This window comes from Cyprinodon tularosa, unplaced genomic scaffold, assembly GCF_016077235.1.
Source record: "Cyprinodon tularosa strain WSP-4 unplaced genomic scaffold, ASM1607723v1 ctg126, whole genome shotgun sequence".
In the NCBI taxonomy this organism is placed as follows: domain Eukaryota; kingdom Metazoa; phylum Chordata; class Actinopteri; order Cyprinodontiformes; family Cyprinodontidae; genus Cyprinodon; species Cyprinodon tularosa.
In genome coordinates this window covers 1227802-1240464 of record NW_024038070.1, presented here as the reverse complement: position 1 = coordinate 1240464, position 12663 = coordinate 1227802, and the positions used below count along the sequence as shown (strand labels likewise).

Below are 12663 nucleotides of genomic sequence, written 5' to 3'. Positions count from 1 at the left end.
GTTTAGCAATACCTCAGTTTCACCAACATAGACAATTTTGAATGGATAATCTGTCTTTCGGTTTCCCTTTGATGGACTTGGGATGTCTCCAATGTGTTCACCGCTTGTCGTCCAATGACCGCTTTAGACCAAACACCAACACCATCAAACCCCAAGTCTCAATTCTTCAGATGTGCCCAAAATATGAATCTGTTTATTGCATGACCGTGGTCTTTGAAGCAAAATAGATGCATGAGATGATTCTACATGCATGGCTCAGAAGCCATGAATGTAAAGCATCTGCCACCAAGGGGTAGTGCAAAGAAAGACGAAGGGGATGGCCAGGTGTGGGGGTGAACATGACTCAACATTTGTAGCATGAAATAAAACACTATTCTGACCAATCATGTAAACTGCATCCTATCAAAGCTCGCTGTGTTCGCAATTCCAACTCCTGACTGCTGCGGTAGAAAGGTGTCTCAGTGTATTCCATTTGTACTTGAAATTGTGAAAAAGTAGAACAACATTCCTGTCACCATTATGGTTGTAACAGTAGCCGCAGTGGCCACAAGCAGGAAACTGGAACAGTATCACCTCAGAATCATACCTGAACTCAGGGTGATGGCGTAGACATCTACTCAGCTATATTAACATGTAACATTATAAGCATTAGGAAAATTCAATATAGTTGCCACTCTTCAACCCCTAGAAGGCTGCACCAGGGTGGTTTTAGGAGAAATATTGCAGAATTAAACAGGTTTACAGAAAATGTCAACATTTGCAAAGTAAAATGAAGACAACAACCTTAAGGCATAAGGTATACACTTTATCTGCAAAAGAGCCAAATGACTCAGGGTTTAGTTACTCTTAAGTAGGTGTGTAGAGCAGGTCCTATAGCTTTTTTAATTCACTGTAGGTGGCGCATCGTTATACTTTGTCATATTTTTAATGGTGATCATACTCATACTGTGAGCAATCGTATCAACAGGGTCTGTTTTAAAACAAGGTTTTCTTCTACTAGTAGCACACATAGAAACGGTTAAATGGCATCTACAAATAAAGAGCAGTGATTAGAATTAAAACTGATAGTCAAACTTTTATGTTTTGGCTGTCGATTTATATTTTTGTCCTTATTACATCAACTTCAACTTCAAGTCTTCCTTCTAGACATGCAAATGTGACACAGAGTGTCACATTTCCTGTTGAATCTTTGCCAGTTATACAAGACAGTGCAAATAATCAAGTATCATTTTATCAAAGGAGGTTGGAGGAATCACATGCCATGCTGCTGCAATGATTCATATTAGCCCAGCAAGTAGGGGTGGTTGTGTAGCTTTGAAAGGAAATCAAAGCCTGGCCATGACGTTTGCCGTGTCGTTTTACAGCATGTGTTTCATTATCTGTTCAGTAATTGTAATCCAATGTCACGTTACATATTATAATTATTCAGATGGAGACTTATTTGTAAAATAAATGACACCGCATGAGACAGAAAATGCATGTACATTCGTATGTTGCCTGTGGTAAGAATGCAGAAAGTCATTTCCTTTGCTGTTGAAGCTGAGATGAACAGAAAACAGGGCTTTCTTACCCAGGAGGTTAATCACCTCAGATGGGGCCTCAGTGTTAAAAAATGTACAAATTATTAAGAAACAACAAAACCTTCTGTTGAGAAGGAACAAACATACCTCACACTAATGTTTTAGGAGTCTGAAGTCACTGAATTAATATATATTTAGATAAGTCTATATATAGAGAGAGATATTTATATATACTAAAATATGCTTTTAAGAATGAAAAAGTTTTTCTTTAAACTAACATCCTCTTAACTACAGGGTTTTTCTTTCACGATTTGTTTTAGGTGCAACAAGCCTTTACAGTATATGGCTGAAATGTTTCCAACTCTAGGCAGCAGCTTTCAGACTTGGAGGAAGTAGTTTTACACTGAAGATATTTCTCAGGATTCTACCTCCCTATCGCCTCAATCAGACTCCTGTAGGCCCGACAGCAAGGACGGACTTCCTGCTAATGACGCAACAAACAGCGGTGCTTCAGGGAAGTACCCGAGGTCACTCTGCACAGCAAACACAGCAGCGCTTTGTGGTGCTTTTACTGGTGGAGCTGACTAAAGTGTGTGCAGAAGACAGTCAAAGGAAAGTAATCTCGATAATTAATTCAGAGCAACTACTTGGTGATAAAATATTTTCTCTCTTACCCTGTGTAAAGAGTTGTTTTTAATTTCTGTTTGGAATGGAAAATATCTTTTACAGACCAAATCTCCTCTACCCATGTCAAAGTGCTTTACCTAAGAAAAAGAAAATTACGTTACAGAGGCATAGAAACAATTCAAATAATTAAAAGACTTAATGTAAATCTTTTTTCTAATAGGATGATTATTAAAAACAGGAAAGTTGGACAGTCAAAGGCCTCTCAAAACAAATAAGTTTCCCATCTCGATTTAAAGCAACTGATCACTTCAGCATTTTACAGCCTTGTGGGAGTTTATTTCAGATTAGTGGAGCATAAAATTGAACGCTGCTTCTCCATGTTTGGTTCTGGATATGCAGAGTTGATTTGACCCAGAAGACCTGACAGCAAGTCTGTAGATTCTTTTGGTGCTGAAACATTCTAACAGACTAATAGACATATAACAGAAATAAGCTTTTTCTTTGGGCTACGGGGAGCTGGTTTAATGATTTCAAGCTTCTTGGTCTTTTTAAGGCAGACCTGCAAGAACACTGTTAACGTAATCAGTTATATTAAAGATAAACACATGAATTATTTTCTCCTGTTGAGACGTTAGTCATTTACTGTATTTTTGGACTATAAGCAGCTACTTTTCCCCCACGCTTTGAACCATGCAGCTTATAGGAAGGTGCAGCTTTTCTGTGGATTTTTCCTAATCAGCAGAGGGGAAAGTCAAAGTTGGAATTAAAAGAATAGGGGGAGTAATTTTCTTTAGCACAAGAGCATCCTTAGCAGCAGGCCAAATGGAGAACACATGTTTTGATTTCACACATTTTGACATTTTTTCGCCAAATTAAAGCTGCTGAACCGCAAAGTAGACTGGGCTCAACTCCTGCAGATCTGAAGTAAAGAGATGACAAAGCCCCCTGACACAATCCGACCCATCCTGGAAGCAAGATCTGTCCTACTTGTGCCATCAGCTAATGCTAGTATTCACATCCGGGTCTCCCTCGATTTTATTTGTTAAAAAGACCTAAATAACGTTTTTCCTCTCCAAAAATAGTACGCGTACTAACCTAAAATGTGTTAAAGGTTAATAATGTATTTCCTAAGAAAATAAATGCTTTAAAATCCTTTCTGTTTTATCAGTCGTCTCTAACCGATCTGCACCAAAATTGGATCCTACGCTTCTTCCAGGAACTAACTTTGTCGGCTTTGGATTTAAACATAAATCTATTCTTTTTTAATTGTATCTTATCTTTTCATGCTAAAATTAGGGTATATAGTGTGTAATCTAAACAAAGAAACAACTAAAATGCAGATAAATCATAAATTGCCGGACTGCTCTGAGCATGTCCCATGATGACGTCAGACAAAGAAAATGTAAAAAGCGTCAAAATTGTCTCACAAAAGTCATAAAACATTTTTTAAAGATGTGTATTAGCATTCTTTAGTGATTTAAGGGTAGAAATAAGTAATTTTAAGTACCATAATTAAATTATTTATGGACACCGGGATGTATATCTGTTCATGTGATATCTAGAGCTCACCCTACAGGTTTGGTTTTTCGTTTCCAGTTTTTTCCAAAACCTAGTGGTTGCAGCTTATAGTGAGGTGCGCTCTATAGTCTGGAAGTATGGTAATCCTGGAGATGTTCTTTAGGTGATAGAAGGCTGACTTTATTATTGTGCTATGCGGCTCTTGAAGGTCCAGGGCTGAGTCCATCACTACAACCAGATTTGGAGCATAATTGGTGGTTCTTAGCTGTATTAACTGATCTTTGCTAATTTTATTTTGGCCCAAAATCAATTTCTTCAGTTTTGTTTTGATTCGACTAAAGACAATTTTGGGATATCCTTGTGGTGATTTCTTCCATGCATTTACAGAGTGCTGGAATTCCTAGTAACTAGGTGACATTTTTAATGTACAGCTATGTGTTGCCTGCATAGTTATGGTAACCTACATTTTTCATTAAGATCTGTTAGAGTGAGCCTGTCAATATTGAATGGAGGGGCCTTATGGAACGCCACATGAGATTTTTGTGTAAAGTGACTTACTGAAACAATAAAGTCCATGTCCTTCTAGTAGAATATAAACCAGTCCAGTGCTGCACCAGAAAAGCAGAGCCAGTTTTCCAGGCGCTCTAATAAAATGAAGTGATCAACAATGTTGAATGCTGCACTAATAATACCACCAGTGTGATTCTTCCACAGTCTGCATTTCTAAGGATGTTGTTGAATAACTGGACAAGGGCAGTCTCTGTAGTGTGTTGAGCACAGGAACCCTGACTGGAAGATGTTGGGAAAGCTGCTCATTATTAGGAAGGTGTTTAGCTGTTAAAACACAACTTTTGCAGTAATCCCATCGATGAAGGGGAGGTTTGGGAGAGGCCTGTGGTTCTGCATTAGAAGTTTGTCCAAAGTTGCTCTTTTCATCACCGGTTTGATAATTGCAGTTTTTAGGGCCTTGGTAAAAAACCTGAGAATTAGTTTATTATTTTATTTAAATCAGATCACAGGCAAAGCTTTCTTAAAGGTATAGTGGAGGATGTTCTTTTTCTGGGTGGATAATCTAAATAAGTGGTGGTTCTCCTAATTGTCTATCATCTTGGTGATATGTTTATGTAAGGCCGTTCTACGTGCTCGTCCCCATTTTCATTTAATGGTGGTGAGTCTGACATAGGGGAGAAATTGCAAATTATCTTTTGGAAAGAAAGTTTGTATGAGCAATGCATACAGCAACTTATAAACAGAGCGTGCATGAGGAGAAATGGGCTTGTGCACGCTCTCGCACGCCTTTAATAGATGGTCCTTATTGGGAGCGGGTACAGGGTTGTACATGTTCATTTTTTTTTGTAAGTGGAGAGGGCAAGTCTCTTCAAAAATTCGTGAAAATCCTCCACTATACCTTTAAGGAAGGTTTAGGGTAAAACTTTGAGGCTGCAGGAGCTTAGTTTGTGAATGATTTTTCTCTAAGCAGTGTTTTTTCAGCTTACTCTTTATTCTGATTTTCTTTTAAAATATCAAGGATTTTTCACTTCAAATTGAATGTGGCATTGCGTATCTTTTATTATTGTTTGCTGTAGATTGTACGTATAAAGAACAATTATCTCATATGAAATATCAAGTATAATGAACAGGCTAATTTTGAATATATGAATGTCCGACACAATTACAGTCCTTTTACCAGCAACTGTTTTATTTTAATCAAAGTCTTATGCCATCTTTGAGTTGGTATGGAAGTTAAATATTGATGTTTTAATCACTTTTCAGACAAATACTCAGAACCACCAAGTTTCTTCATTAAAGCCATTTTTGTTCTTTTTTTGTTGTTCTGCAAAACAAACTGAAACAGAGACAAGAGACAAACTCCACTTTGAAGGACAAACCAGTTCAAGCTGTCATGAAACAATGCTTAACAATAGTTTGCCCAGTTTGTAAAATAATGCAGACTTCTTTCAGCTTTCTATTGTGCGTGGAAAGTTGAATACATTCTTCTGTTGCTTTGAGGTTCTGTTGAACAACATCATTCGTTTATTTAAAAGCCAATTTTACATGCACACATTTCTGCATTATTGTGATCACCCTATGCAAATAATTTGCTTCAAATCTTGGCCATATTCATGCATGTTCCTTTTAGCCATATTTTCAAAACATCTGAAAAATGACTTGACAGCAAAGAAACCGCTAAGGATTGAAGTGACACATTCTCAATGATTGATTTCAGATAACGTCACAAAAAAGGCTGCCCTGTATTTTATCAGCTAAATGATTTTAATGTGAAGCAGCTGCAGTATGAAATGTTAGGTTTTTCTTTAGAGTAACCCAATACTGCATTAACCGTAAGGCTTGGCATTATGAAATTAAATCAGCAGTCATTGGAAGTTCTTCATCCATGTGAGGGGATTTGGTCTTCAACACGTAGACATGCTACAAAAAGAGTGACTATATTTTAATAGAAAAAGTGTATCTCTTTTGAACTAACTGATGGTTTTACATGATCCTTGTTCAGAAGAACTACAGAAGATTAATTAGGCCTCCTCCTCTGTCATGCTCAGAAAGGCAAGGAGAATGTTCTGCTGGGCCAGTGCATGCTACACTTGCAGCGGCCACATCATGTGATTCTCTTTGGCAGTTTGACTCTGTTTCAATTCAACACACAGATTCATCTATTGCCACTGCAAGTGTTAGTTTAAAACCATTGCGCTTTGCTCTGTGCCTGCCTTATTTGGTGCACATTCGGTTCCCTGCATATTGTTTAGAGTTGAAGATTAATTGGGTTGAAAAACTGACTTCAGTTCCAGGTCAAATGAGCAGCTAAGAGCAGGTTGAGTCAATGGGAATTTAGTAAGGGGACATTTTTAGGGATATCTGTACTTAGTTTAAAGAGCAGATTATGTGTCCTACCATTATAGTAATCTGGAGACTTCCACTAAATTTGAGCTTTGTGCTCTTAAAAAAACCCTGTCATCCAAATTAACTGTGCATTTAAGGTAAAAATGCCAGAGATTAAAGGGTTATAGACAATACCTGCATGAATTGATAAAGACTAGTTGACGTTAACACTTACTGTATTCCTCATATAGGACTGTCTCATGATGCAGTGACGTCAGCAAAGGCAAAGGGTTTGGCCCAAGCTGGAAAAGAAAACACCCATGTGTTTGCTCTTCTCTCCAGCTGGCTCTCAACAAGCATACACACACACACCCACACACATGTCTGTTGTGCTATATGTAGTGAGGACCATGTGTTCACTCCTATTGACTTCCATTGATTTTAAATAATTTTCAACCCTTTCTATGCCCTGACCGTAAACCTAACCATTACAAATGCATACCTCACCCTAACCCTAACCCTAACCCAAATGACATCTTAGCCCTAAACCTTACTATAAGTAAAATAGCATGTGAGGACAAGCAAAATGTCCTCACTTTACAACTGGTCCTCATTGTGATGGTGAAGTTTGAAAAAAATAATTGGTCCTCGCTCTGATTCCTAAAAGGTACATCCATACACACACACACACACACACACACACACACACACACACACACACACACACACACACACACCCACACACACACACACACACACACACACACACACACACACACACACACACACACACACACACACACACACACACACACACACACACACACACACACACAGATAAATCCAGAGGAGGAGAGTAACATTTCTGACAAGATCTCAGTCTCCACTGTGTCTGTTAAGACGTCACTGCTTAGGTCTTCTGTCACCGGTCACAGAGCATGGTTTTATTGGAAACAGTTCATAATATATCAACCTAACCGTCTGAAGTATCGTGCTGTATATGTGCCTCCATGTCTGTCATGGCTCAGCTATACAGTTCACACATCTGAGAAGATGGCAAATAACATCCATCAAGTAAGGGTAAACATGATAATTTTTATCCTGTAGAGAAAAGACAGTGTCTGTCACATATATTTTTTTTAAGTTAACATCTTTTTTCTTCTATTGCAACAAAAATGGTTTATGTTTTGAGTTAAGGCCTGTGCTTATAAAGCACCTTTTGACGACTGGTGACTCCAGAGTGCTTTTTACATATGATGGTGGTACGATACATTCACGCCAAAGCTGTCCTGGGGGACACTTACAGAAACAAGGCTGGTCAGAGTGTCCCAGGGCAGCTGTGGTCATAGTGTTTCATAATCAGGCCTGATAACTATGCACTACTTTATGCACATAAAATCTGAAAACATTTTTAAGAGTCAGGGTGCATGAATGCTTTTGCAATGATTGCCATGCTTGGAAACTATTAAAAAGCAGCAGAACATAAACTTAGCTTAATTTACCCGCTTTACTGGAAAAAAAGTACTTTCTTCCTTTAATAGTGAGTTTAGAATTTAGATTAGTTCTAACGCTTTTCCCTGTCACTTGTCTTTTGTCCTATATTTGTAGAAATACTGTGAATGTTGGCTCTGCTCCCTATGCCTCCATTAGCTCTGTCGTTGCCTTTAATGTTGTTACATGAAGCTTAGAAACTTGAGACATATTGATCATAGTAATCAATCAATATGTGTTTATGAGTTTCAAAAGTAAGCTCCAAATCACCTGATTGGCACAGAGGTAGGAAAGAGGTTTCGAAGATGCACAGAAGCAAGAGTCATGTCTGTTTTCTGCACAACAGCATCCTTTACTGTCAAACTCCCAAGATTTGCGGGAGCAAAGGAAGCATGTGAATACACTGACTCGGAAAAAGATGTTCTTCACATGCTGGTGCTTGGCTCTGCAGCTCTAAAGTGGGCCAGATCTCCGTGCAGAGCTTTGGGATGGGAGCCATGTTGTTGCTTCAGCTTTTGTAGCTGCTCTGGTCCCTTCGCCTAGCAAAGGTGAGCCAGGAGTCACCCTCACATCTGACATGAATATGAACAGTTGTTGGAGAAGCAACATCATCAAGTTAACGACAAGCCACAGTGTCATCAGTTGAGACGTTTCTGAGAAGATTTGCCAAATGTTAAAGGTTCCAGTTATTATTTTTCTTTTTGTGTTTTCATAAAATTATGACCAAAAAAAAACTTTCAAAATAAGTATGTGAATGCTTCAGAGAAGCATTTCATCTTTGGAAGGTATCACTATCAACATAAAAGTTTCTGCAGAATCACTCAGTGTGTAAAAGTATGGAAGCACTGCAGTGTGTTATGGTGATTTTCCCTCTCTGGTTGAATGAAATTGTTGCAAAAGCAGTCACTGCATGTTAAATATTTAAACTACTCTCTTACAGTTTTATCCAAAGATCCGTGTTAAGGGCTTCTGGTGTGGCCATATTGGGAATGTCAAGGGAAAGGAAAAAAATACTGACACACAAATCTGTTTTCACTTTTTAGTTTTAGACTTTAATCTTTTTCATGTTTTTTTGAGTGAGATCACTGGATTGTTTGCACATTTATTGAAAATGAAACCATGTGAGAAGTTTGGAAAGAAAAGCCAGTCTTTGGTGGAGTTGCTGACAACTTATAGACACCCGAAACATGACCCCAACAACACACTGCATTTTGCTGTCAGAAAAAAGTGTAATAAAAAAAAAGAAGAAGAAGAAGAAAGAAGGAAAGAAATACGGAAAGAATGTTGTCTAAATTTTAAAGTATTTTAAGGACACAGTATTATAAAGGCTGGATATTTATACACAAATAAAGGGTTTTATCAATTCTGAATGAAGTAGAAAAGGTTTAGTTTGATTCTGGAATAAGTTAGAAAAAAAAATAATAATTTCTGTAGAGCGTTGGATTGCTCCATGTCCAGATGTTTGTGTAATAAAACTACCAATTCAAATTAGACAAAGTACAAATATTTAATCAATAGTACAATGAAAGACATATAATAAATTATGAAACCCTCCTACTGTCCGATGTTTGTGGGGCTGAATGATCATCCAGCTCACACGCAAAAATGCAAAACTGCAAAACTGCAAAAAAAAAAAAAAAAAAAAAAAAAAATATATATATATATATATATATATATATATATATATATATATATATATATATATATATATATATATATATATATATATATATATATATATATATATACGGAAGAGGATTAGGGCCACTGAAAAAAAAAAGTTAACTTATTTTTAAATTTTATTTCAGTTTAACATGGGAAAAAAGTCAGAATTCTGACTTTAATCTCAGAATTCTGACTTTTTTCTCAGAATTCTGACTTTAATCTCAGAATTCTGACTTTTTTCTCAGAATTTTGACTTTTTTTATTGTCAGAACTCAGTCAGAATTCTGAGATTAAAGTCAGAATTCTGAGAAAAAAAGTCAGAATTCTGAGAAAAAAGTCAGAATTCTGAGATTAAAGTCAGAATTCTGACTTTTTTCCCCATACTATACTGAAATAAAATAAAATAAAAATCAGTTAACATTTTTTTTTCAGTGGCCCTAATCCTCTTCCGTATTATATATATATACCGGTATATATATATTTTTTTTTTACAAACTGTAAAATTTAATATATCCAAATGTATCTACACGAGTAAAATTTTTACTTTATATGGACTAGTGCATCTATGTTGTATTGAAAGGATATGTGGGACACTTTTGTTAAAGTACCTTCACTTCACGTTAAAATGTTAGCAATAAAAGCTTTCAAATAATAACAATAATAATATAAAAAATTTTATGCAAATACTTCTTCGCAGTGTCATGCCGATAGTTATACAAAAAAAAATTTATAATATCTTCTACTTTTCGTGTCATTAAAGGTATCGCGTGAAGTGGTCAGTTCAGGTGTGAACAGGTGCGCGTCAGGTCCATGCAGATGGCCGTGGCGACGGCATGAATATCTGTGGTTGACTGTAATTATGAAGGTGTTCTTCTTGCTGTTGGTTTCTTGGATTTAAGCGTTTCCGGTACTTTGACGGTATTTTGGTTTATTTTTTTAGCGTCATGCTGAAGAGCTACGTGAAGCGCGTGAAGTCAGGTAAGCGCGCGCGCGTAAAAGGAGTAGGAGGATCAAGCGTTTACTTCTCTCACCGATACATGTTTGTAACCTGTCCTACTTAACATTTCGTAACTATATTACATTAACAATACTTAACTAATATTATTATTGTTATTTACTCTGTCGGTTTAGGTCCTGCAGCTCTGCTTCATTTTGGACTTAATGTCTGTTAAAATATACCATATTCTCAGTTCAACCCAAAATAAAATATTTATTTTAATTTATTTCAGTATTTTACTTTTTAGACCTATATGTAATATTATTAAAACGCCCATTGCCTTATGGTATATAAAGTTGGAATTTACCACTTTAGGCTATTTAAAAGTTTCTGTCTAGTTTTTAATTAAAAATATATTGATTAAAAAAATTAAACTGGAAAGAGTGTGTTCAAAAACAAGTGTATCGCAACACTTTATTCCCTTTCTTATTCCCTAAATGTGATTTTCATCATTTACCAATCATCCATCCAAATGTCTATTTACTCCCACACCTATTTAATGTCCATCAAAATTAAAGCCATCAATTAATCCATTCATCAATCTGAACTCAACCAGTTCAAGGTTGGAAAAGTGTGAAACTTTGACATGGAAAAAGATGTTGGCATCCTGAGCACCTTTATTTTTATACCTAACCATTGGTATGTGTTTCTTACAGCGCTGAAACGGTCGTTTGAGGTGGAGGACACGGATACAACCACACACCCTTCACCGCTGTCCCGCCGCACTACCAACCCCCTCCGTTCCTCCATGTCCTCCTCATCCAGCCAACGGAGCTACGACCTAGGTTCACGCAACTCGGACTACTCCTCCTCCTCCTCCAGGTCCACTGCGTCCGAGTCCTCCAATTTACGTTCCCCAAAGACCGGCATGAGGCGCATCGAGTTGTCAGGAGGGAGGAACCCTGATTCAGCTGCTTCCCGCCGGGCAGAGATGTCCATCGAGGTCTCCTCCAAACAGATCGACAGCTCGCCCAGCGCCGGCATCACCCGCTTCGGCCTCAAGCGGCCAGAGGTGAGTCTGAGCAGTCGCAGCAATGCCCTAGATGGCACCTCAAACTCCATCTCCAGCATCACAAACCGGCGAGCAGAGCTCAACATGACCAGGTCCCAAGAGCCCCCTGCCCCTCCCAGGAGGATGGACACGCAGCTGTCCTCTACGCCGGTCTCTAGGATCCCTGAGCCCCCCCAGAGAAGAGCAGAGCCTCCATCTCCCAACCTGAGTTTAATTGAAGGCGTCTCCAGGAGACCAGAGATACCCGTCTTCAGACAAGCAGACGGCTCAGTGTCCAGCAGCACTATAGAGAACAACAACCACCCACCGCCTGCATCTACAGCCCCCCTGACAGAGCCACGGGTGGAAAAGGTGCAGTCACCTGTCACAGAGCAGCCAACAACTCGACCAACAGACAGTGAGTAAACCTTTAGCTAAATCTGTTTTTTTTTTAACTAAAACAAATTCTTTATTGTCGTTTTGGCTTTTCAACAAGCTGCAAATGACTTGCAACCCTGATAAATCATCTTTTAGGCCAAATTTCCTTGTTTCTGTGATTACTTAGAGGAAGTTGAACTACAATAGTATGTTATGTTGCAACCTTGTGCATAATATAGGTTGCTCTCTGTAAAGATGTCAGGATTTTAAAATCTTAGCATATTGTAGAGGGAGGCCATCTGTGAAATAACGATGCAGTCGAAAAAATGAGATTAACTAAGAATCTCTGTCTGATTATACTGTCTGTAAATGTAGGTCAGTGTAGTAGTTGATGAGAAAAGCAGGACTTTAAAGAAAATGCTGCTGGAGCAGATAATTAAATGTAGAAAACAAATGTTGAGTTTATAAAGTCACAACTGGTTTCCTTTGCTCACAGTCTATCTGTAGGTTTCAGAAGGTTGGATGTTTTATTTTAGCTAAGATGTGTTTTAAAATTGAAGGCTAATTATTTAGGGTGTTTTTCTTTCTGTCTTCACACACACCAGTAGTATTAGTAATAGAATGTGTTTCTGATTTTTTTT

The 12663-nt window shown here is 37.8% G+C and overlaps 1 protein-coding gene across 4 annotated transcripts in view; it reads left to right on the top strand.

The window, feature by feature from the left end:
- sept9b (septin 9b) overlaps positions 1–12663 on the top strand; it is a 115741-nt gene that overhangs the window by 40228 nt on the left and 62850 nt on the right. For 3 of the 4 annotated variants that reach the window (XM_038276663.1, XM_038276666.1, XM_038276664.1), the window contains one exon: positions 11310–12062. In XM_038276663.1, the coding sequence (XP_038132591.1) occupies positions 11310–12062 (753 nt within the window). Of the gene's footprint in view, positions 1–10585; positions 10635–11309; positions 12063–12663 lie in introns of those variants that run through there. The other variant, XM_038276665.1, reaches the window with a different exon arrangement.